The 25,114-nt window shown below is 38.1% G+C and overlaps 1 protein-coding gene across 2 annotated transcripts in view; it reads right to left on the reverse strand.

Moving 5' to 3' along the window:
• The window catches only part of BMPR1B (bone morphogenetic protein receptor type 1B), an 80,718-nt gene that overhangs the window by 18,395 nt on the left and 37,209 nt on the right, over positions 1–25,114 (reverse strand). The window contains exons 3-6 of one of the 2 annotated variants that reach the window (XM_061164374.1): positions 19,172–19,274; positions 18,552–18,654; positions 7,595–7,691; positions 6,130–6,268 (exon numbers count right to left, since the gene is read on the reverse strand). In XM_061164374.1, the coding sequence (XP_061020357.1) occupies positions 6,130–6,268; positions 7,595–7,691; positions 18,552–18,654; positions 19,172–19,274 (442 nt within the window). The remainder of the gene's footprint in view (positions 1–6,129; positions 6,269–7,594; positions 7,692–18,551; positions 18,655–19,171; positions 19,275–25,114) is intronic. The other variant, XM_061164375.1, reaches the window with a different exon arrangement.

Here is a 25,114-nt window from a genome sequence, read left to right on the forward strand (position 1 = left end):
TCTTTTAAATGTATATTTGAGACTTCTTTTTGAGTGCTTGAAGTATTGCTTCCAAATTATTATTTCATTTAACCGATTATTATTTTCACAGAGAAAAACACTTGAAGGGTTCACAGTAACTGGCAGAAAAGAATACTTTTCACTTCTACTACTAGTGTGGGACACTAGATACTCTAAAGGGAATCATGCCACTATATGCTTCGATAACATACAACAAAACAGAAAGGTAACGCACTATTGGGCACACACAGAAATACTTGCAGACGAAATCTCTAAGCAGGGAGGTGTAGGCAGACGGAGGAAAAGAGGAAGGGAAGAGTTAAGAACAGAGCAAGGCTAGATAAGCATTCAGCAAATACAAATGCCAGGCCGCTATCTGGGCAAAGAATAACACCAGCCTTGAGATCGAGACAATGAACGCTGACCCTTTAAAATGAGAGACATTGAACCCTGGGCTTTAGCACTAAGCCTGAACCACTGAATGGGACCAAATTTGCCCTAGTTTGGTGACACACCACCACCATGGCTCCTGGCAAAAACAAACACAAATCCTCTCTTGAGGAAATTATTGCAGAATATGCTTCACTCCACTACTGGTAGGATACTAGACCCTCTGAAGGAGCTCCTACCACCCTACACCTTGGTCATGGATAAAATATAAGAAACAAAAAACTGTAATGCTTATTGGACGCACAAGGGAATAAAGGAAATCCCCACCTTGGGGAGGGGAGGGAGAGAAGGAAGGGAAGAAAGAAAACAGAGGGAGGGAAAGGAGAGAGAGAGAGGATCTCACAGGGTAAATGCCTTAAAACAAAAGGAAACAGCCACTGCACATGAGGCAAAAGAAAGAATCCAAGTAGATTTAACCCCTTCAGATGACAGATGTGGGAATCTTCAGACACAGGATGCCACAAGGCATGAGATGTGTGAAGAATGTGAAGGATAGGAGACAGAATGAAACATAAGCAAGCAGTACGAAATCACTGAAAATTAGGCTTTGAGGCAGAAGAGCTGTCACAACCAAAAATGTAAAATGGAAAGGGAGAACAGCCCATTAGAGCTGGGGAGAAAGCAAAGCTATGAGAGAGCTCCGAAGAATTACGGAGTGCAGCGGAGACAGGCAGAAGGAAAACAAGAGGGTTCAAGTGGCATAGGGGTTAGATGTCTCTTTACACATGATCATCTTTTTAAAAATGCCATGACTAAAGGGGCTAAGTGTTGGTGACTATTTACATAATTTGGGAGACATAAAGAACCAAACACAGAACTCTCCTAAGATCTGCTTAGAAAGTTGGGATGTACTCTTCCCAGGGACAGGCTTTGCATCAAGTAAATTCAAAGTGTTTCTTTCTGCATTTATACTTTGAAAGGTCATGTAACTATACTGAGATAACTGTATATATGAGCTACTGTAATTTACCAGAGCAAACTCCGGGAGATAGGGGAGGACAGGGAAGCCTGCTGTGCTGTAGTTCATGGGGTCACAAAGAGTTGGATGCAACTTAGTGACTGAACAACAACATCTATAGTGAGCTCACCTAGATATTCTAGAATAAACTCATCTCAAGGTCAGCTGATGAGCAATTTTAGCATCTGAGCCACCAGGGAAGCCCAGCTGATGAGCAACTTTAATTCCCCCTTGCCTTGTAAAATAACAGATTCTAGGGCTGAGGACATTGTGGGGGTTAGCATTCTGACTACCACGGATGTCTACCAACTGGGATGGGTTCTGTTTTTGCCTAATGAATGAATTTCATCAATTCAAGATGTAATGCTATCCATTGCCAGAATCATTAACAGCACTAATATCAGACTGAAAGCTTCTGGGGACAAGATAAAGTCTTTTTCTTTTCCTCTCAAAGAAGAATTAAAGAATAAAAGCATTGCTGACATGCCGTTAAGTCACTCAGCCTGAAGGAAATGAGGCATCAAGTGTACATGTAGACCAGCCTTCCTCCCTTTAGGAGTCGAAAAGGCCCTGTAGGAGACAGTCAGTCCATTTCCCTTTCCCAATAAGGGAGCAGAAGCATCAAGATCACTGCGCAGCTGAGAGCCAAATCCATAAGTAGTTAAACTACTGACCTGAGAGGAGACTTCCTACAATGATTAAAGAAGTATTATTAATTTACTGTTGTTACAAAGCATTGCTTATATAAATCCACAGAACATTTCCTAATAGAAACAGTTTTAAATCCACTTTTTTTCTAATGATCACATATATAATGAATTTGATAAGAGTACAGATGAAATTGGCAACGCTCACAAGAACAGAAGCAACTTATCTCAAAATAAAAAGTCTCACTATATTCAGAAATTTTAAATATACTTCTATTTTGAGATTTATTATAACATCTACAAAATATATTTTTTGTAATCCAAAAATATATTTTGAAAAATGTTTTAACTATGTCATTTATTTGCATTTTTATTTGATCTAGTTAATGTTTCAGGTCTTTGTGTACCCAAACTTTCCTTCTGTATGACATCTTTAGATATCAGTTTTGAAAGTTAGATTATACAAATTCAATACAATCATTATAATTGTGACTCAAAACAGAGAAGAATTATTTCATGTAAAGGGGGGACAACTCACTGTGTAAGGATTATAAGGGTTATCACTATTTTAGAAATGTCTTTCTATCTAGTGGTCAGTTATCTGATAGTGTCCAATAGTAAATTAAGCCCATGTGGACCCTAGAAACCATGGAGTTGTAAGTAATGCTCTGTGTTCTCTATATGTCCCTGAATTAACAAAATACTCACTTTTACACACACATACACTGTTTAACATATCTGCTTAGTAAGACCATGTTAATGTTGCATACTGGACAGATTTTTCACAAAAGATTCCTCAGCTGAGAGGTTTAGTGTTCAGTTAGTTTACTTCACCTTTTGTTCCTTTACAAGGTCAGACAAATAGGGTATAAATAAATAATGTTACTATTGATTGAAGGCATAGTACACAGGTATTCAGTATGCCAGGCATATTTATATGTGTATATATATATATGTATATATATATATAGCATATGCTATATATAGAGAGAGAAAGAGAGCAGGGAAAATTCTTACAACCATTCTATGATATTCCTCCCTTAGAGGATTTATATACAAAGCCACTTAGTAAATATTAGTCCCAAGTATGTATTTATACACAAGACATGAACTTGCCCTCTTTGTTAATGAAATAAAAGACAAAGTGGAATTAAGGTGAGACATTCACTCATATAATACCAAGAGAGACTACTGAACACTTCTGTATTGTTTATCTTAAAAAACAAATCTTAAAGCAGGGTCTTAAGTCTGTAATACCGAGGCTTTCCCTTCGCCCATCCTGTTGTTATCAAATGCAGGTCTTAATTTTACTTAACATTTGGTTCACAAGTGTTGGGAGCACAGATTCTAGAGGTAGATCACCCGGGTTTTACTCCTGGCTTCTCCACGGACCAGCTGGTTGACCGTAGTGGGCTTGGGCCCCTGATGTGTGATACAGGATACATTTCTACACCACCTCACAGTGGCTACAAGGATTAAATGAGATCATCCTTTAAAGGCCAGAATCTGGCCAGGGCTGGACCTCTGGCAACCTGGCTGCTCTTAATCATTATGGTTAATAGCCAAACACTGTTTGGTACCCAGATTATAGACATAAGATAGTATTTTCACAGATACCAAAAGTTGGGAGTTGCAAGTTTTCTTTTTTAAAAAAACAAATAATTGAGCAGCCTCTTTAATCACCCCAGGATGCTAAGTGACAAAATGTAGTTTCCACCTCAAAAGAGATGAGAGTCCACCCAAAGACACAGGTACATTAAAACCAATTTCAATGTTATTTTAAACAGCTATATTGGTTGCTGCATTGATTATGCAAACTTCTGTTATGACATAAGTTAAACAGACTGGCTCAGTCTAGACTAATCTGTCACAGAGATAAAACATGGGGCATAATCTGAGGAACACTCCAGAAAGACATTATATTTGCAAAGACATGGATTTTTAAAACATGCTGTATTTTCAAAACAATTAGTCAAGGCTGATTCAAGAGCTCAAGAATCCAGTGGGGAAGAGGTGGGAGGAGAGGGATACTATGCTTATCAAGCTAAGAAAGAAGACCCATAACCATGACTGGATATTAGAGTGTGTTATGCAGAAAAGTGAGAGAGCAGCAAGGTCAAAGATTTGAGACAGAACTCCACAGGAATGAGAAAGATGGGCTAGAAGGAGGAAGACAGTAGTTTCCAATTCTGAGAGTGTAAGTATCTGATTGATTAATATCAAAGGGAATTTTAATATCTGTACTTGAAAAAGAAGTGTGATAAAATATTTTTAAATGTAAGAATGGTATTTGCTATATATCAGTTAAATTCTAAGAATGAAAAGTCAAGCAATTTGATAAGAACTTTACATTAAAAAAAATTTATGACTACTTCACAAGTGGTTTTCTGTCTGGTGTATTACCTCCAGGGGAGGTATTAGTTAAAGAGTAGAGTTTGGCCACCTGATGTGAAGAACTGACTCCTGGGAAAAGACCCTGATGCTGGGAAAGATTGAAGGCGGGAGGAGAAGGGGACGACAGAGGATGAGGTGGCTGGATGGCATCACCAACTCAATGGACATGAGTTTGAGTAAACTATGGGAGTTGGCGAAGGACAGGGAGGCCTGGTGTGCTATAGTCCATGGGGTCACAAAGAATCGGACACGACTGAGTGGCTGACCTGAACAGAGAGTTTCAGTTATGCAAGATGAATAAGTCCCAGAGATGTACCACACAACACAGTGCCTACAATTGATAATGGAATATTGCATTCTTTTTTCCCTAATTTGAAGCAAAAAGTTGACACTCCCTTTATTTTTACTTAGATACACTTAGCATATAACATTTTGTAAGTTTAAGGTATACAGCATGTTGATTTGATATATTTAAATAATGAGAAATGATTATCACAGTAGCATTAGCTAACACCTCTATTTAATACATGTGTATCATAATCTTAAAAAATTTTCAAAGAGGTTAGATCTTACACTGGGCTCTTATCATAAAATGATAATAATGAATGGGGGCAGGAGGCAACTTTTGGAGGTGATGGATATGTTTATGGCCTAGACTGTGATGATGGCTTCAGGGGTGTATGGTGGTTTAGTCACTAAGTGGTGTCCAACTCTTTGTGACCCCATGAACTGTAGCCTGCCAGGCTCCTCTGTCCATGAGATTTCCCAGGCAAGAATACTCGAGTGGGTTGTCATTTTCTTCTCTGGGGTAGCTTCCCAACCCAGGGATCAAAACCAGGTCCCCTGAATTGCAGGCGGATTCTTTACCGACTGAGACACCTACTTATTTCCAAACTCTTCAAGTTATATACGTTAAATGTATACAGCTTTTTGTATGCTAAGGAAAAGAGTTATAAAATAAATTCTTGGCTTGAGATTTTTAAGTTAGTTTTAGTACTAAATAAAAGGTCACCAAAAGAATCAAGTAAACAAGACATCCAAAGTCAGAACCAGACAATAAAGATTAGGAAAATCAATCTCAGAATTTATAAAGTTTATAAAGGAAAATATTTCTCGCTGTTATTTCCATTTCAAGTCCCAACAATCTTTTCACATGGTCCATAAAGTAACCAAATGCTTTTCTCATTAAAGCAAGTGCCTTGGATTCACTATACATTTTCTTCCAAGTTGGCAGCGCTGACCATCAGAAAATTAAAACTCTTCTGAATGGAAAAGCCAGGGCTTCACCCTGAAACATAAACCCTCCAGCTGAGCGGCAGCCTTCATCCCTTTTAGAAGTACTCAGATCCCAGTTGGTTGTAATACTTTTGCCTTCAAAAGCCAGGCCAAAGCGCTGTAACGTTATCCTTCCTGAAAACAGAGGGAAGATGGTCCCATGTCGAATGTTTTCTAATCTGCTCTTTATCAGAACGCAGAGGTCTGGATTGTAACCATACACTTACATTAAAGAACAATGACCTCACCCCCAATATGTCAAAATGTTATCTGGAAACCCTGCATCTGAGATCTGATGTCTGACTGCAGAGCGCTTTCCTCTGTCCACGGCCCTATCTGTTTCAGTAAAATGACACCCGCGGTTACTGACATATCCTTTACGTTCAAGGCATGCTCCTCTCATACCAGCAGAGGGAGGCCTGATCCGCTCCCCGAGCTCTGCGACTGCTCAATTAAGTCTCTCAGGGATTCTCCAGGAGGAATGTAAGTTTCATCCTGTTCTAACCCAATGCTGTACCGAGGTCTGGCTTCTTGTCTTTTATACCTGAAGATGCACAAAGGAAGAAAACGTTAAGACACTGGATCGCAATGACAGGGATAGAACATGCAGAACCACGGCAGGTTTCATCTTTGCACATAAATACAAGATTAGATGCTCAGTATATATTATCCTTAGTTATGATTTCCAAAACACAAAGTCATAATTAGTCTTCCAACCTATTTTTTAAACTAAACTTCATGTTTTCACTCAGTCACCGCCATCTTTAATTTTCCTTCTCTGTTTCTTTCGACTGCATATGTCCAGGTGGCCTATATTCCACTAACATTTTTATATCGTTCCAAGAGTAGCAGTAGTAGTTGCTCAGTCGTGTCTGACTCTGCCACTCCCGGACCATAGGCCACCAAGCTCTCCTGTTCAAGGGATTCCCCAGGCAAGCATGCTGGAGTGGGTTGCCATTTCCTTCTCCAGGATAGTTCCAGTATCTGTGCCCTAAAGCCTTTTCTTATATGGTCTCTAATTAGCTAAAGATGCAGATTTTTTTGTTTACAAAAGACACTGTAACTTTCTCATAAAAGGCAATGTATAAAGCAATAGTATAGATAAACTGAAACTTTAAAAGCTTTTGTCAATAATGTCTTCAGTTAGAATTGATGATATTTGAGTCAACTCTTGTTTGTAGAATAGTAACCTAAATAAGTATTACAAAAGGGCAATGATAAGAACTTAAAGGTCCCTGATATTTCACAAACTAGAAAATGAGTTCTTAGGTGATTGAAAATAATTTGTAATGTTGTCGTTTACTTGATAAGTCATGTCTGACTCTTTGCAACCTCACGGACTGTAACCCGCCAGTCTCCTCTGTCCATGGGATTCTCCAGGCAAGAATATTGGTTATGGGTTGCCATTTCCTTCTCCAGGGGATCTTCCTGACCCATGGATCAAAACTACTAACTGAACATAGTCTATTTTAATAATTAATCTATAAGTTATCTTTTATAATCATTCAATACTAAGGGAATACTGTTAGCTTACAAAATAAGGAATTACTAAAGTGATTCTAGGTCAACATGGTCATTTCTCGCTTTGAATCAAAGGTTAGTAGCAACTAGTTGCTGAATTTCCTAGCCACCATAATTTTCCTAGAAATGAAATTTTTCTGGGTAGTTTTGATATTTGAAGCAGAAACAAGATAGCTATCTATTAATAACTTCATTAGGACAAATGATTATCAATAGTAACTGATATTGTCAGTGACATCTAATATCTAATCAGGTCCAGGAAAGCTGTGATGAAAAACATCAACTGGTAGAACAGTATGAGGATGATTTTATAAACTCAAAATTCTACATCCACATGTTGGAAACTTACCTGAAGTAACAGAATAAAATGACGAGGACCAAGAGCAAACTACACACAGTCACAGATATAAGTAAAGCTTTGTGGTGTATAGGTCCGTCAACGAAATCTGAAATTAAACAGAAGCAAAGAGAGGCGTAATACAAGATTATTTTTACATAAAAATTAGGAAGCAAGTCTTTCCTCAAAGTGCTTGCTAACCTCCATGTGTAAGATGTGAGAGATGTGAGGTTCCTTTAATCTGCTTATTGATAAGAAATTAATATATACTCTCAAAATTTGAGTAAATAAACTTGAGTAACATGAATCACTGTTCATCTAGGCACTCACTTCAAGAGTATGCATTTCTTCCTGTTTGGAAGGAATAGGTTTGACACAGGATAAAAGCACAGAATACAAACAAATGTAAATGGACCAATACCCTTAAAATATAAGCAGGTAGTTCGCCTTTATTTCAGATCCAGTTGATGGGTTTCCAGGCTTTTCTCATGTGGTTTCTGGGGCACTCTCCATCATAAATTTGGATAAAAAATGAATCTATATTCATTGTACATAAAAAGCAAAGCAACCCTATGATGGATACAAAGGAACACAATTCCTCAAATATTAGCAAATAAATAGAATACATGGATGTGCAATACTTTAAACAAAGATGACCTTCAAAAATACATAACTAATTTTTTCATAAATGGCATCAGTTTTTAAAAGAATGGATATGTCTACTCAAAGAATTATGGTGTGATCTTTTTAAAGAACAAATTTTTAAATAGTATGCATGCTGTTTTAACTCCAGTTCCTCACAAATAAGATCTACTTATAGCATGATTTTTCAAAATTCCTAAAAATAAGAATGACTGGGAGAGCTTTCATACAAATGCTGATTTACTGACTTCAACACCAGAGACTTTTATTCAAAGTATTTAATTTTTTTTTACAACCATCCCAGGTGATTTTACATGCAGTAGTCTCTGGAACATACGTTTTTTTCCTGAGAAAACTGACTGGAAGCCAGGTGTACTTCCATAGTAATAGAATGAGCACCATTCTGATTAAGGGCACAACACATCCTTGGGAGAATCAGTACTGTTTCTTAACTTTAAAAGGTATCATGTGTTGTAATTTATGTCTTTGGTTACCTACAAACGAGATGCTTTCTAACCGTGCTGTGCACTTTTCATTGCACGGCTATCTGAACATTCTGGCTGGGGACCTCATTCCACTCGTTTTAACTTTCTTTTTCATTCAAAAGCATTATACATTCCCTGAAGAAAAACTGAATAGCACGAATTAACTGAAATAAATAAAATTGCCATCACCTCACTACTTACACCTCACTACTACTAACATTTTACTATATGTCTTTCCAGTCTCATTTCAACAAACAAAAAAATTTCATGAGCAAAATAGTTCACAAAAAAGCATTATAAGCCCACAGCTGTATTATTCTCAACAGCTAAAACATGGAAGTAAACTGTGTCCACTGACACACGAATGGATAAGCAAAATGTGGTATATTACATAAGATGTAGTTCAGTCTTAAAAAGGAAGGTGTTCCTGACAGATGCTAGCAACATGAATGAACCTAGAGGACATTAGGCTAAGTGAAATAAGCCAGTCACAAAAAGATGAACACTCTACTTATATGAGATACTTAGAGAAGTCAAAATCATAACGACAAAAAGAAGAATGGTGGCTGTCAAGGGTTAGGAGGGAAGAGAGTTTGGGAAAACTAAAGCTTAATGGGTAAGAGTTTTGGTTCTACAAGATAAACAGAGCTATATAAATGGATGGTGGTGATGGTTGCACAACATTATAAATATATTTAACATCAATGGACTGTATACCTAAGTGATTAAGATGGAAAACTTTCTGTTCTGTGTATTTCACCACATAAAAAACTGGGGGGAAATCATAATTACCTTGTAACTAGATTGTTTTCACTTATAATACTGTAGACATTTTCTAAAACAATAGTCTTTTCTGCAACATGAGTTTCAAAGACTACATGGTATACATACAGACACATCCTAATTAGAAAGTCAGTCTTCTGATGATGTATATCTAGAAGATTGGGAAGATTTTGTTATAATACATCTTTGCTGTGACACATAAAATTCTGTGATGAACATTCTTATACATACATCATTGCACATGTCAATGATTACTTTCCTATTCTTGATTCTAAAAAGTACAATTATTAGGTTGAAGGATATATATTTTGTCAAATACATTGTCAAAATATCCTTTTAAAAAGATTGTAACAGTTTCTTTTTTTTTTTTTAACAATGTGAACATATATCTTAGTTATTTTGAAGTAATTTCAGTCTTATAGAAAACCGGTAAGGATAAAGGACTCCAACACGCCCTTTAGAGAGTTCCCATTCCAGTGAGAGAGCAACTGACAATGCAGGTGTACAAACGGCATGGAGCAAATAATGGCGCTGGAAACAACTTTAAATCTATTTCCAGTTTTAAGGACAAGAAAGCAAAAGGCCTGATTCTGCAGAAAATCATACAGATCCCTGGATACTCTATCAGAACTAGAAGAACTAACTACATAAGCACAACATATTCAGTTCAGTTCAGTCACTCAGTCATGTCCGACTCATTGCAACCCCATGAACCGCAGTGCGCCAGGCCTCCCTGTCCATCACCAACTCCCAGAGTCTATCCAAACCCATGTCCATCAAGTCGGTGATGCCATCCAACCATCTCATCCTCTGTCGTCCCCTTCTCCTCCTGCCCTCAATCTTTCCCAGCATCAGGGTCTTTTCAAATGAGTCAGCTCTTCTCATAAGGTGGCCAAAGTACTGGAGTTTCAGCTTCAACATCAGTCCTTCCAATGAACACCCATGATTAATCTCCTTTAGGATGGACTGGTTGGATCTCCTTGCAGTCCAAGGGACTCTCAAGGGTCTTCTCCAACACCACAGTTCAAAAGCATCAATTCTTCATGAACCTAACATTCCAGGTTCCTATGCAATATTGCTCTTTACAGCATCGGACCTTGCTGCTATCACCAGTCACATCCACAACTGGGTGTTATTTTTGCTTTGGCTCCATCCCTTCATTCTTTCTGAAGTTATTTTTCCACTGCTCAACATATTATCAGTATACAAATATAGAAAGCCTCAGCGACTTTCACTTTTCCACGTAAATGCAGAATACTCTGAGTCATAAGGACAGTATATTTATTACTCATCTTAACAGATTTCTGATTGATGAGAGCCATGAGACCAGAAAGCATCTAAGGGATTTTTCCTTATCATCAAGCACTGCTTTAAAAAATGCGAGCATTACCTTCCCACTTTCCTTTTCTTTGCCCCAATAACCCTAGCCCCTATAGCCTCAACAACTGCCTCCTGGTCTTCTGTCATGAATTTATTGCCTTATCAATAAACCTTTTGTTTCTGTTGGTCATGCCAGTCATGTTTTAATCTGCCATTACCTGCGCTCAGAGCATTAACAATGTAAACACCCAAGTCACTGTTGAGTCTCCGAAGGCGAACACTACGAGATACCTATCAGGAAAAGAACAGAGCCCCCGATTCTCTCCAGGGCAGCAGGTTTCTACCGGGCTGTCACTCCAACTGCTCAGGGAAGGAGATCGGAGAACTCTCCAGGGAAGTCTGGTTCACTCTGAGAGGCAAAGAAGAATCACCAGTGGTTTCCTAACAAAATAGTATTGTCACCACTTGTCTCCTTTCTGATAATTAACTGGTTTGCAGCTACTTAAAATGCCAGGACTGTTTTCATAAGGCTAGAATATGGCTCATAATTGCAATAAGAAATAAAAAACTAAATAGCTAGAAAGAATCTTGGAAACACATGTTGGAAGACATCTTTATGTGTGCTCTCAGTGTTATAATCACAGATAAATTGGAGACATCTTTCTATTACTAGAGCAAAAAGTGTCTGAAAAGCATAATCTTGTCAGAGGATTTTAGTCAACAGATAATACTGTAAAGTAATCTACTTTCCTCATATATTGGTATGTCATCTTATGGTAACATCTAGAAATAAATTCACTATAAGAACAAAGACATAATATTCTAATTACTTCCCTGCAGAAAAAGTTTAGAATTTTATTTCCTGGTAACAAAGGAAGTTAAGAAAGAATTTTTATATTCAGATTAAAAAAGACTAATGATTTCTAAATTCCTTCCATATGCCCCCAAAACAAAGTTAACCAGAATTTCCAGAAAAGTTAAAAGCTGCACATTTCAAGAAATGTTGAGGCTACTCCTTGTCAAGGAATTCAGCTCAGGCTCACATACTGGTTTATATTACCGCAAGTATAATACATGTGTCAGAAGGAGAATTCTGCAACTCAAATTTGCATTCTATCATATATTCAACCTATGTGTATTGTGGAGAATAAGGGAGTTGTTTCACTGGCTAAATACCTGTTACTCTATTGAGTTTAATTTATAATTGATAATACCAAAGCTAAGTAACAGCATGTTAAAACAAATCTGTAAACTGCTCAAAATAGTTTTTTAGTTGATTAAGAAATCAGAAGGTAAAGTTGAGCTTAGGAAATCCTGTATTATAATGTTACTTAACCTACACTGGAAGGTACCCTATTTCAAAATAAACAAAAAGGTGTTTCTGACACATTTTCTATGAAGTATACATTCAGTATACATAATTCCCATATTTAAACACACAAAAACCCACACCTATTCCAAAAAATTATATGAACTTTTGTTTTGTAAAACCCAAATTAGAGGATCCCATTTAATAAAGGAAAGCTTCTGTTCATTTTAACACCAGTCTTCCACTCCTTTAAGCGCTCATTTGAAAAAAAAAAAAAAAAAAATTTAAACAAAAATAAGTAATAAGTAACATGAGAGGAGAAAAAAAACCTCACCAAATTCTCCTGCCTAAATATCATTTCAAGAGAACATTTTATTCACAATATCTTGGTCAAACCATGTGATGCTGAGAGTGTAGGCATACATCATTCTTGCGGTGCCCCTTCATCACTAATTCTGCAGGCAGGAAGCCAGACACCATGACTTCTCCCTACAAGCCTGTCCATCAAAACAGATATCTCTCTCCCTCCTCTTAGCACCAACTGCAGTGTTACTGGGATTCCTGAATCAAACTTCATCATTTACGATGAAGGTGCTGCATTTGATCTAATTACTTTTTGTAATTCTTCCTTCAGGAGAAAGAATATCATCCTAGGGTATTCTGTGTTGCTGGTGCTGAAATAAAATAAGCAAAGGAAAACTAATATTCATAGAAGAATTTCTGCTGCTTTCTGGCCACCCTTCATCATCTTTTTTTGAAATAGAAGATGACAAATAAAATTTCAAGGTTCTAAATATACAGTGATAAATATTTATTGGATGCGATTTTGTATCTCTAATATCCTGCTAAACAAATGCATCCAAGTTGGGGGGGGAGGTGAAAAAACTGGATAGATAGAAAAGGTTTTCTTGCTTATTTTTTAATCAGCAAACTTACTTGTAGGTATTTATAATTAAAGAGGCTTAGGTGAGGCTTTATTATAGATCAGAGAAGTACTAAGTGTAGGGGTGCATGCATGCATGCATGCTAAGTTGCTTCAATCATATCTGACTCTTTGTTACCCCATGAACTGTAGCCAGCCAGGATCCTCTCTTCATGGAATCTCCAGGCCAGAATACTAGAATGGGTTGCCCTTTCCTTCCCCAGGGTATCCTCCCCACCCAAGAATCAAACCCATGTCTCCAGCATGCATCTTCTGCATTGCAGGTAGATTTTTAACTGCTGAGGCACCGGGAAAGCCCAGTACTTACATGGGATTCAATAAATGATAAATTATAGGGAAGAAGAGAAAGGAGGAAGGAAGAGTGTGTGTGCAAGACACAGAGGGAGCAACCCTCTAACTCTATATTCTAGAATAAGGAAGTGAGTGAAAGTCGGTCAGTCATGTCTGACTCTTTGAGACCCCATGGACTATACAGTCCATGGAATTCTCCAGACCAGAATACTGGAGTGGGTAGCCTTTCCCTTCTCCAGGGGATCTTCCCAACCCAGGGATACAACCCGGTCTCCGACACTGCAGGCAGATTCTTTACCTGGTGAACCACAAGGGAAGCCTATTCTAGAATAAAGAAAATGCTGATTGTGCAAAGCAAACATAATAAACAGAAGGCTTTGAAGTAATCATATTGTTTATTGATTATTTCGTGATATGGCTAACCAACCAACTACTTACTTAGAGCTTTCCAGCTCTTATATACATAAAAGCTTTTTTTTCGACAATGTCATTCAGGGTTTTGTTCTCCTTTTCTTTTTTATAGAAGATTCAGGGTGATGTGGTCCAAGGCCCATTTCCCATCTCCAGTACTCACTCTAGCTCTGTAACCTTCACACGGTACTTGACCTCACTGTTCCTCAGCTGCATGTCTGCAAAATGGGGATGATGATAATAGTGCCTTCCCCACTGAGCTGTTATAAGGATTAAATTAGTTAGTATATGTAAAGTAATCAGAAAAGTACTTGGACAGCAAGGAGATCAAACCAGTCAATCTTAAGGGAAATCAACCCAGAATACTTTTTGGAAGGACTGATGCTGAAGCTGAAACTCCAGTATTTTGGTCATCTGATGTGAACAGTCTACTCATTGGAAAAGTCCCTGATGCTGGAAAAAACTGAGTGCAGAAGGAAAAGAGGGCATCAGAGGATAAGATGGCTAGATGGTATCACCGATACAATGGACACGAACTTGGGTGAATTTTAGGAGATGGTAAGGGACAGGGAGGCCTGGCTTGCCACAGTCCATTGGGCTGCAAAGAGTCAGACATGACTGGGTGACTCAACAACAACAACTTCAAAAAGGGCTATGGTAAGTAAGCACTCCATTCATATTAGCAAATGTGATTATCATGGTTATGGTGATAATTTCCACTGCCTTCACCCACAAAACTGGCCTGGGCTCTGAGCTCTAGCTCCCTTCAACTGTACCTCTTCCCAATGAGCAGTGGGTTTGCAAAACCCCAGTGAAGTGTCCATCCCGAATTTGTACCATCCCACTCTCCATTTAAAACACTGACCATTGCCCCAAAGTCTGAAATTCTACCTAAATGGCCCCAGGCCTGTGTCTGGGGACTGTACAGCCCCCTGTCTCCTTGAAGGGGGACTGAAGAACTGGTGTACTTACCCTAACCTTTGACAAAGAGGTGACGGAGGTTGGCTGGGGCAAGACACGTGGGCAGAGCATAAACCAGACGGCCAGGTGTTTGCCCAACATTAAGCTTCTGATTACTAAGGCATCCATTTCAAACATCTCAAATAAACATATTACCAGTTGCATGATGCAACTACTAGCAAAACAACTAGTAAGAAAGCAGGTAACCCTGCCCACGAAGTTCCCTGGATAACTGACCACCTTGATAACTCCACTTTTCCTTCCCCATACCCTCATCCCCACTCTTATGTTTTAAATTTGCCAATATTTTTGTAACCGTGTAGGGTGACAAATGTTAGCTAGACTCACTGTGGTAATGATTTTGCGATACATACAAATATCGAGTCATGATGTTGTACACCTGAAACTAATATAACATTTTATGTCAATTATAACTCAGTCATTTAAATTAATTAATCAATTTGCCAATAAAGGGTGAATCTATGAAATCCTAGGCACCCTACTTTTGACCCCAATAAAAGTAGAAGCCCAGGTCCCCACCCCACATGCCTGTGACCCTGCTGGGTGGCCCTCAGGTGTGTTGTGTAACCTCGAGTTTCTGCAAATAATACATCTTTTCTCTCAGATTTCTCTGACAGTGGTTACTGAGGTGAATTTTATATAATAAGAACCACATGGGCCAGTCTAGTCACAACATTGGCTCCAGTTGAAGAAATGTCTGTGGGGGCTGCCAGAGTGGTGTGGACCCAGGTAAGTGCTTCAGGCATTCCGAACCAACAGTATCCCCACCACAGACACAAACCGGTGTCCAGCGGCTCCTCCAGGGCAGGGCTCCCCATCACTCCCCCTCCCACACTGCAGTGAATCAGTCTAAGTAGTTCAAGCATTCTAAACACAAAGTTGGTGTTCTTCACCATTATAAAAATATACTTGTTAAATTCAGTTAATAGAAAGTATTTTATTTGCCAGTCTGCTTCATTGGATTATGAGTTTTAAATAACTAGGTAAATGGTATACGATTTTCCATTTATACCATTGCCCCAGCTCCACGAAAGTTAGGGTTGGTCCTAAGTATTGCAACAGCAGCTAAAATTTAAAATATCAAAATAAGATGGTTCCATGTCTCTTTAATACCCCTGTTCTTTATTTTGGGTTTTATACCAAAACACACATACACATGTCTCCAATACAACTATATGTAGACATATATACATCAGGCTGCAATGCAAATGTTTCTGACCAAGGCACTACTGAATTCAGTAAACATATACAGTACACTTCCTGTGAAAATGCTGCCCATGTATATATGGCAGAGGCAAAAAGACAGCAGCTCTATGGTATATTTATGTAAACATGACTCAGACCATAGTCTTCAGTGACTTTTAGACCGCACAATGACTGCACCAAAAACGGTGAGGTGGAATCTACACAGACCTCACCTAGGCACTACCTAGGATCTTCGGAGTTCAAAAGAGTACCTTTAAAGCCACTAAACTCCGCACCTTCAAATCTGTCACCTTGTATAATTCTCACATAATCCACCAGCCACATCAGCATCTGCTTTCCTGAACAAAGGACTTGCCTTCCCAGTACCACTACTCTTCCTTCCAAAACCTTTTCACTGAGCTCTCCAGAACGCTCAACCTCCTCCTCAGAGAGCCCTCCGCTGCCTGCCAGGTCCTAACTGGAATCTGGTTCCACCTACAGGACAGCATGTGAACTGCAGCCCTTTCAGCATTTAAGTCAGTTTTCCTAATCCCTACTGTCAGGATTTTCTCCTTGAGGGAAGTGATTCTAGCACATCTATCTTCATTTCTTGCACTCTCTATCCACCTTCCGGCCCCAAGCCCAACACATCAACTCCTATATCAGTGCTATTCAAAATGCTGTCTATAGATCACCTACTTTTTGCAACTGATTCATAATGGAATAACCACAAAACAAAATAAACATTTAGAATTTTATAGCAGTTTGAAATCAGTGGACTTCTCTTTGAACAAGGTGTTGTCAAATACACACATTGAGACACAGTGGCGCTAGCCATATCCACACATAGGTCTTTTTCTACCGAATGTGTTGCCCAAACTTTAATGTGCATATAAATCACTTGGGAAATCTCATTAAAAATGCAGGTTTAGTAGTCTGGAGTGAGGCCTGAGCCTCTGCATTTCTAACGAGTTTCAAGTGATGCTAGTGCTGCTGATCCACAGGCACACTTTGAACAGCGAGGCGTCAAACAACTGAATTAGGAGACTTTTCCCAACCAGCTATGCTGTTTCACATGACTGCAGCTTGCAAATCTTTCTCAAATATTACAAACATTACATTGCCTCTGTTTAGAGTCATTGCTATTCACAGGCTGTGCAACCTTGGGAAAGTTAGTTAACATCTCTGTGTTACAAGAGCCTCATATTTAAATGGGGACTAATAATCCTAAATACCCTATAGGATTGTTGTGAAGCTCAAATGGTTGAATTAATGTCATAGTTACTAGCATTATTCTTGGCTTATGTTAGCCATTTTCATTTTAAAATTGTTTATTTCTGCCTTGCCCACTTGGCAAACTTCTGTTCATCCTTAAAATTTGCTCAAATATCACATCTATGCAGCTCTTTTGACATCCTCCTACTCCAAAATGAGCCACTCTTTTGTGTCTACTGAGATTTTTCTGAGTATAATTATTTCCATGTTTCTCTCTCACAATCTAGTGTGCTAGTCTTGAAAGCGAGAATTTTCTTCATTCATTTATGAATCCCTAACACCTAGCATGCTGACTGGCAAAATTAAAAAAAAAAAAAAACTGCCTGTGACTTTTTGATGTGCATTATTATGAATCAATCTTACAGAGCTAGGCTATAGGAACAAATGTTATAAAATATCATCAGAACCCAATAAGGTCATTGTATTTTGTTGGGAAGATATTCTTTTAAGAAATAAAAATCAATGATGATAAATCATCTTACGCTACTTTTTTAAGACTTAGGACTCTATGACAATTACAAATCATTTCTTTTGTGGTGAGACCAAGAAAAAAGGAAACATGGGAGCTGTTTTTAACCAAGAGTCATTGGGAATGCAGTGTGTGTCTTTTTTTAATGAGCAACACTAAATGTATACGTCTCAGAGCTAAACTTTCTAGATATTTTCTCCATTTTATCAATATATATGAATTGACTAAAAGGTAGTTACTGTAGCATAAGTAAAAGGAAATTCCATGAAGCAAATAATCTGAATTAACCCTTTATAAAAGGGTCCCCAGCCTCCGGAATCTAATGTCTGATGATCTAAGGTGGAGCTGATGTAATAATAATAGAATTGAAATGCATAATAAGTGTAATGCACTTGAATTATCCTGAAACCACCTCCCCGTGCAGTCTGCAAAAAAATTATCTTCCAAAACACCAGACCCCGGTGTCAAAAAGGTTGGGGACTGCAGCTTTATAAGGTCCTTATTTTTAAAACAAACGTAGCCAAATAGCATTTGAATGAGGCACAACTTCTGAATAACATTTAGGGGTAAACAAAAAACACTTTGTCCCTCCTCTATCCTCTTGAAACCCACTCCAAGCTCTAGTCACTAGTTTTCTGAGGGAAGTAAGAACAGGGTAAAGAAGTAAATCTTAAGAGTGAAGTCACATGTGACTATTTTCCCAATAACTCCCTGTATTCATCTCTGATTGTCAGTTTCATTGTAACCTTGTCTCGGCCCTCTGGTCCAGGAGTGAGAAAACGGTACAGGCAGATACATTTGGAAAAGACAATAACTCTAATGTTTATCTCTTTATGCCTAAAGCTTTTCCAGCCCATGAGCCTTCCTCTCCTTACCTCTGCTTTTCAGCGGAGGAAGCGTGGGATGTAGATCTTTATTACATTCATTCCGTTCTGTGCAGCATTCAATGGATCTTCTCTGATGAGGAATGGGAGTGTCCTGAAATTGAAACCTGACAGCTATTAATAGGTTTACCCCAAATTTCAAAGCCATATCACCTAAAACTAGCCAATTAACACTCTTTAGAGAACTGACTTAAAATTCTAATAATTTTATTCAGACACGGTGAAATGCTATATTAGGTAATTTCTTTCAAATCATCAAGTATATTCTTACTGCAACTTTTGCACTTCTACAAAATTACTATTATATTTGCCATAACCAGTATGCATAGTATAAACTCAGGAAGAAGGCTTGGCTTAATGCAATTAACCAAACCGGAATTTGGGAAAGATGATCTAATGAGTCCCTAAGCCAAAAGTTAACAGCAAAAATAAAATGACTACTTGATTTCAAAATGAAGGGAGAACTGACCCAATGCAAATTTTCTAATTATTGTCCAAATTACTGAAAACAAACTAGTCCAAAAAAATTCTGCTTTATCTTGCTTGCAACTTGGTTGTTTGTAATCTTGCCCATAAAAGGTTACAAAGTGGAATCAAGGTATCTTCCTTACCCGACATTGAAAATCTGAGCCTTCTAGTCCTAGACATCCAGAAGTGACCACAGGCATCCCAGAGTCATCTTCTTCTATCATCGTGAAACAATATCCATCTGTGCTAAAGATCAAATAGGCAAAGTAAGTGTGTGTGTGTGTGTGTGTGTGTGTGCGTGAGAGAGAGAGAGTATGTCCAGGGTAAAAGGAAATGAAGATGTTTATCACTTGTTTTCGGCTTCCCTGGTGGATCAGTTGTAAAGAATTCACCTGCCAATGTAGGAGACTCAGGTTCCAATCCTTGAGTCAGAAAGACCCCCCTGGAGAAGGAAATGGCAACCCACTCCAGTATTCTTGCCTGGGAAATCCCATGGACAGAGGAGCCTGGTGGGCTACAGTCCATGGCATTACAAAAGAGTCAGACACAACTAACAGACTAAACAACAACAACAATCATTTGTTTCATTACAAACAAGAAGAAAGTCAAAGATCATATAACAGGTCATTATCTGATTAAAGAATCCCAAAACTTCCTTTAAAGTTGATTTAATTATCATCAACTATTTAGTCCTTTATCCTCTGTCTAGAATTCATGAGAAAGGATCCAGCATTTCCATATAACATATAAATTAACAGCTTGTATACTACATACTAAACACTCATTCTGGCCCTTCACAGCTATCACCTTCAGAAATCCACTCCAAGGGGAAGGCAGTAATATGCTTACTTTCTATATGAAGAAACTGAGGTTCAGAGATCTTGAGTAATTTCTCAAAGGCCATACAGCTAGTGAGAGGCGCAACAGGGGTTTGAAGCCATGCAGGTGAGTGTTTATTCTGGTTCTACTTGCTCTGAGGTAGTGAAGTGAATTTATCTCTTCCTAAGGCATACAGGGGGTTTACAGACTAAGGGAAGCAGGAGTTGAGGTCAGCACAGCACAGGTGATGTGACTAAGACTGTGCCACGCAGTACCTGCCCTCTGCTTTCAGGATGCCATATGAAAACATCAGGCTTTGTGGTAACAAGTCCGGTCTTAATTTGGGTGTGGGGTAAGGATGGACAACAGAAAGAAGGGCTTTTAATATGATCATGAAAGCCAAAGAAACAATACTTTTAATTTCTGTCTGGTTTTCTACACTGAAAAGAACTTTCACTTAGAATCTCATTTAATCCTCTCATCAATAATGACAAGTAATATTTCTGTTTTACAAATAGGTAAATTAAGGTTATGAGAGTCTCACAAACTTATACAAGGTCACAAAACAAACAGATACAGAATCATGTGTAGCATCAAGGACTTCTTGCTTCATTCTCATAGCTTTTCCAAAGTCCCTCCAGAGATTAAAAATTAAAAACAAGGACTATTATAAATAGAACAATTTTTAAACAGACAATACTTCACAAGTTTGGGTGATGAACGCAGACAGACTCCCAATATAAGTCATAAACCACTACTGCATGTGCTAAGAAATAAACTTCTGAACTACATCCCCATCTTTCTCATGTGAGAAAGATGTACATCCATGGTCAGTGTCCAACACAGATGTGACTACACAGACCTAAAAAGTCAGAGGAGGAAAGCTCTGAGCATGATTTGTGTGTTGGTCTATTCTGTGTTAGTGGCGACAGCATTCTGCCATACACTGGTACTTCAGTTATCATCAAAACTCTTAGAATTGTTTACTTGGTTTATAAGCCTCAAGTGATCCAAAATGCCTGTTTACAAGAACAAGCAAGGCAAAATTCAGACATACTAATGAACAGCAAGGAATGGCCAATGACAAATCTCTTTGTTAGACCAAGGTCAAATGCATGAATACTGCTGTAGAAGAAAGACTGCCTTGGAACAGCCCATGCTCCAAATTTTTGGGGGTTTTTTAACTAATGTACTGAAATTATTATGAAAATCCAAAGCACGTAAACCCTGAAGGCAATAAATGAAAGAACCATCCCTTAGAAATTTACCTTAAACAATATAAGCAAACAATAACCATGTGATTTTTCTTTCATCCCTTTCCTCTACATTTCTTTTATCCCTTTCCTATACATTTACACTCTGTAACTTGCATTTCTCATCAAAAGTAAAATTCAGGAATTAAGAATAAATTTATTTTAAGCTTCTGATATTAGGAAATCATAGCATAACTTAAAAAGTTTGATATAATATGTTAAATCTAAAAAAGACTAATTTCTCCTTATCCAGGAGGTCCCCTTAAGTCAAAATCTGAGTATACAGAAATGTAATTTGAGGCAACTTATAAGAATAAAAAAAGAAAAGGCTGGTAAAGCTGTTGGCATGTTACTTTTACAATGTCCTGGTAAATGTAAAGAAACATCAGGAAGAGTAAATTCAAGTTATAAAAATGTACTCCTTTATCTGTGAAGAGGAGGAAGCTAAAAATAGAGGATGGAAACAAGATTTTTGATGGAGAGATGTTATAGTGTATACAGAAGTAGAAATAAAATGTACACTTGAACCATGAAATGTTATAAACCAACATTACTTCAATAAAAAATAAATTTTAAAAAGAGGATGGAGAGGGAGAGAGGCCCTAGAAAAAGAAGTTGGTGTCCTATAAGTTATAAATTTGGATACAAACTGAAATATTTAGTTGGAGGACAAGCAAGGGGGCAAGAGAACCATCTTAAAGGCATATTACTGACAACAAGACAAAAATAATTTATAAACTTCTTACTGAAATTGCTAGCTAGTAAGGGCCATTGACTGGAAACCAGTAACACAATTACAGAAGCTTAAAAATTACTTGAGAACTTTCAACTCTCGAGCAAGCACAAATATAAACACAACTGCACTCTGGAATCAAAGCCGATCAACCACCCACCGCTAAGAGACGGCTGCTGAATGTCACCCAAGGCATCTGACTTTACTATGGGCTTATCTCAACATTCTGCTGCTTGCTTCCATATTTAAGTATAGTTTTCAAATGTTTTATACAGATTATTACCCGTCATCCCTAGAGTGTTGAAAGTGATAACAAGAGATGAAGAATCATGAGAAAAATAAAAGGTGAAATAATTTTATACAAAATTGAAAGCAGTGAGATGTATATATGAACACAGGATGAATCATTTGATTACAGTAATGATAATGAATTTTAAAAGACAATTCAAAAGGAAGGAGAGGCAAGAGAGAGGCAGGCGATTAAGAGGTACAAACTACCATGTATAAAATAAATAAGCTACAAGGATATATTTGTACAGCATGAGGAAATATGGTAATTTTATAGTAATTTTAAATGCAGTACAATCTATAAAAATACTAAATAATTATGCTGTTTATAGAAAACTAATGTAATACTGTAAATCAACCAAACTTCAATAAAAAAGACAATTGATGTGACATTTCAAAAATTCTGTCCCTGTGTTATAAGTCAGGAAAAGTAACTGACAAACAGTTGCCTATAAACATTATCAGTCATCACTACTGAATGCCTCTCAACATAAGGCTAATTCATGAAAAAGCGAAGCATTTGAAAAAGTAAACGTTATATGAGGTCAAAGGAGTGATAATAAAACCTCTGTTACAACCTTGGATACTTCTACAGGTTCATGCCTCCTTGAATATGCCCAGTATCTCAAAAGCAAAGAAATCGGGAACATCTTGAGACCATCGAGGATAGACTGCCTTGGAGATTTTCAGTGTGACCATGGACACTTAGCAGTAAGTAAGAACAGGATACACTCAGTTCAAAGCCTGGAGGGACCAAATGATACGCCTTAGGTGGCTGGGCATCCTGAGCCTGGAAGTTCTAGCCTGTTTTCATTTGGGGTCAAATGGATTTACAAATAGTGATGGCTCAACTGGTAAAGAATCCACCTGCAATGCAGGAGACCTGGGTTGGATCCCTGGGTTGGGAAGACCCCCTGGAGAAGGGAAAGGCTACCTATCCCAGTATTCTGGCCTGGAGAATTCCATGGGCTACGTCCATGAGGTCACAAAGAGCTGGACATGACTGAGCCACTTTGACTTTCACTTCTGGACCCCAACTCACTCATTGCAGAGTGAGGGCAAGGCTTATAAGGTTTATCCAAGTCTTGGTCCCTTTAACTCTATTCTTCCACTAAGATCTTATGCTTCTTTCTTATAAACCCCAAGTTGTCCAGAAATATAACCACCCCATTTGAGAAGGGACTATTGTAGAAATTTTCTTCTAACTGGTTTAGATCTTTATAAAGATCAATTTAACTATAAAATATAATTTTTAAAGTAGTAGTTAAAAAGGAGTTTATCTGATCTGCTCAATCAGGGTGATAGGAAATTTTAAAAGCAGTAATAAAATAAAAATCACCAAGTAACTCAAATATTATTTAATTATTAAATAGTTTAAAATTTTGCCCTTGACAAAAACTGATTAAATAAATGAAAACTTGAAGTGCATCTGTTCACAAGAATTCAAGTCCTCTACACCAATCAATCTATTCTGATCAAATTGAATCAACTCATTTATTCCACTTTTTTCCAGGGTGTAAGAAATACTAGCATTCTTAAATTTCTTTCAAAATTCTTTTAAGTTTCAGTCAGAAACTACTTGAAAGGCTGCTCACTAGGTGAATTGTAAATCCTTGAGGACACTGTCTTCTAAAATATCTATTTCACAATGAAGGGAATAAATACAGTTTTCTGTTATAGGTAAAGATACAACTTTTCAAGTTGTGTTTAAGTCATGTAGAGTTTAGTCAGTTAACAGCTGAAAGCTGCTTAACTACAGTTAATTTTACAAACTATTAAGCATACTGGCTTCCCTGGTGGCTCAGACGGTAATGAATCTGTCTGCAGTTCAGGAGACCTGGGTTTGATCCCTGGGTTGGGAAGATCCCCTGGAGAAGGGAATGGCAACCCGCTCCAGTATTCTTGCCTGGAGAATTTCATGGACAGAGACGCCTGGTGGGCTACAGTTCATGGGGTCACAAAGAGTCAGGCACGACTGAGTAACTAACACAGACAGATTAAGCATACTATGTCTCAGACAGATGCTGAGAATCAAGAGTGAGGAATATGCAGCCTCTGTTTTCAAGGAGTTCAACATCTATGCACTGATCCTAGGAAAGACAAAGTCATTCCACTTCAGGAGGGACAGAAATCACCAGCTAATTAGAGTGCTTTCTACTGACTGGCAGGAAGGCAAAGAAGAATGCTGAGCAAAGGTCATCACTAGAGTCATGGAATCCTAAGGTTTTTTTTGTTTGTTTGTTTCCCCTTATCATCTTAGGTGGGTGTGTTCCCATGGTGGTGGAGGGAAAGATGGTACGATAGGTATGACTGTCACTGATCCCATTTTCTGGCTTCTCCTCTGAGATGTCACAGCACTGGGGGAAGCTGAAGTTCCTGAAGTTACAACATTAGTGATGAAGTTCCGATGTGAGAGGGGTCTTTTTACTTTATCCCGAAGAGAGTGTAACTACCATACATCGTCCTCTGGCAGCCATGCCAGGTGATTTAACGTTTTGTTCATTTTCTTCTCACTCCTGCAGTCCTGTGTAGACCTCTCACATACCTTCCTTACTCTGAGAGCCTCCTAGCCAGACACCCCCTCTCCTCTCTAACCCATTCCGCACAGCACTGCCTGAAAAATCTTACATCTTCCTTCCTGCTCAAGTATCTTCAATGATTCTCTATGTATAACTGTACTGAGCTCAACACTGTTCCCTTTCTATTAAGTCCAACACTAAATGGATCCATTTAAGTATCATTCATCATTAATGAGAGACACGAAAGCAGAGTTATTCCTTATAAAAGATTTCACAAGTGAATTTGAAACCATATCCTCATCCAACTAAGTGATATGTCCCACAGAAGGAACATTCTCGTAAGTGAAATGGTTTTAACTCAACATCTTCTACTAGGAAAAAAAAAGATCATAAAGCTGAATGTTCAGGTGGTCTGGGCAACAGTGGAATAAACTGGATGAACAGAAGATGTACACACAAATGAGAACAGTGCTC

Source organism: Dama dama, chromosome 17 (assembly GCF_033118175.1).
Source record: "Dama dama isolate Ldn47 chromosome 17, ASM3311817v1, whole genome shotgun sequence".
Lineage (NCBI taxonomy): Eukaryota > Metazoa > Chordata > Mammalia > Artiodactyla > Cervidae > Dama > Dama dama.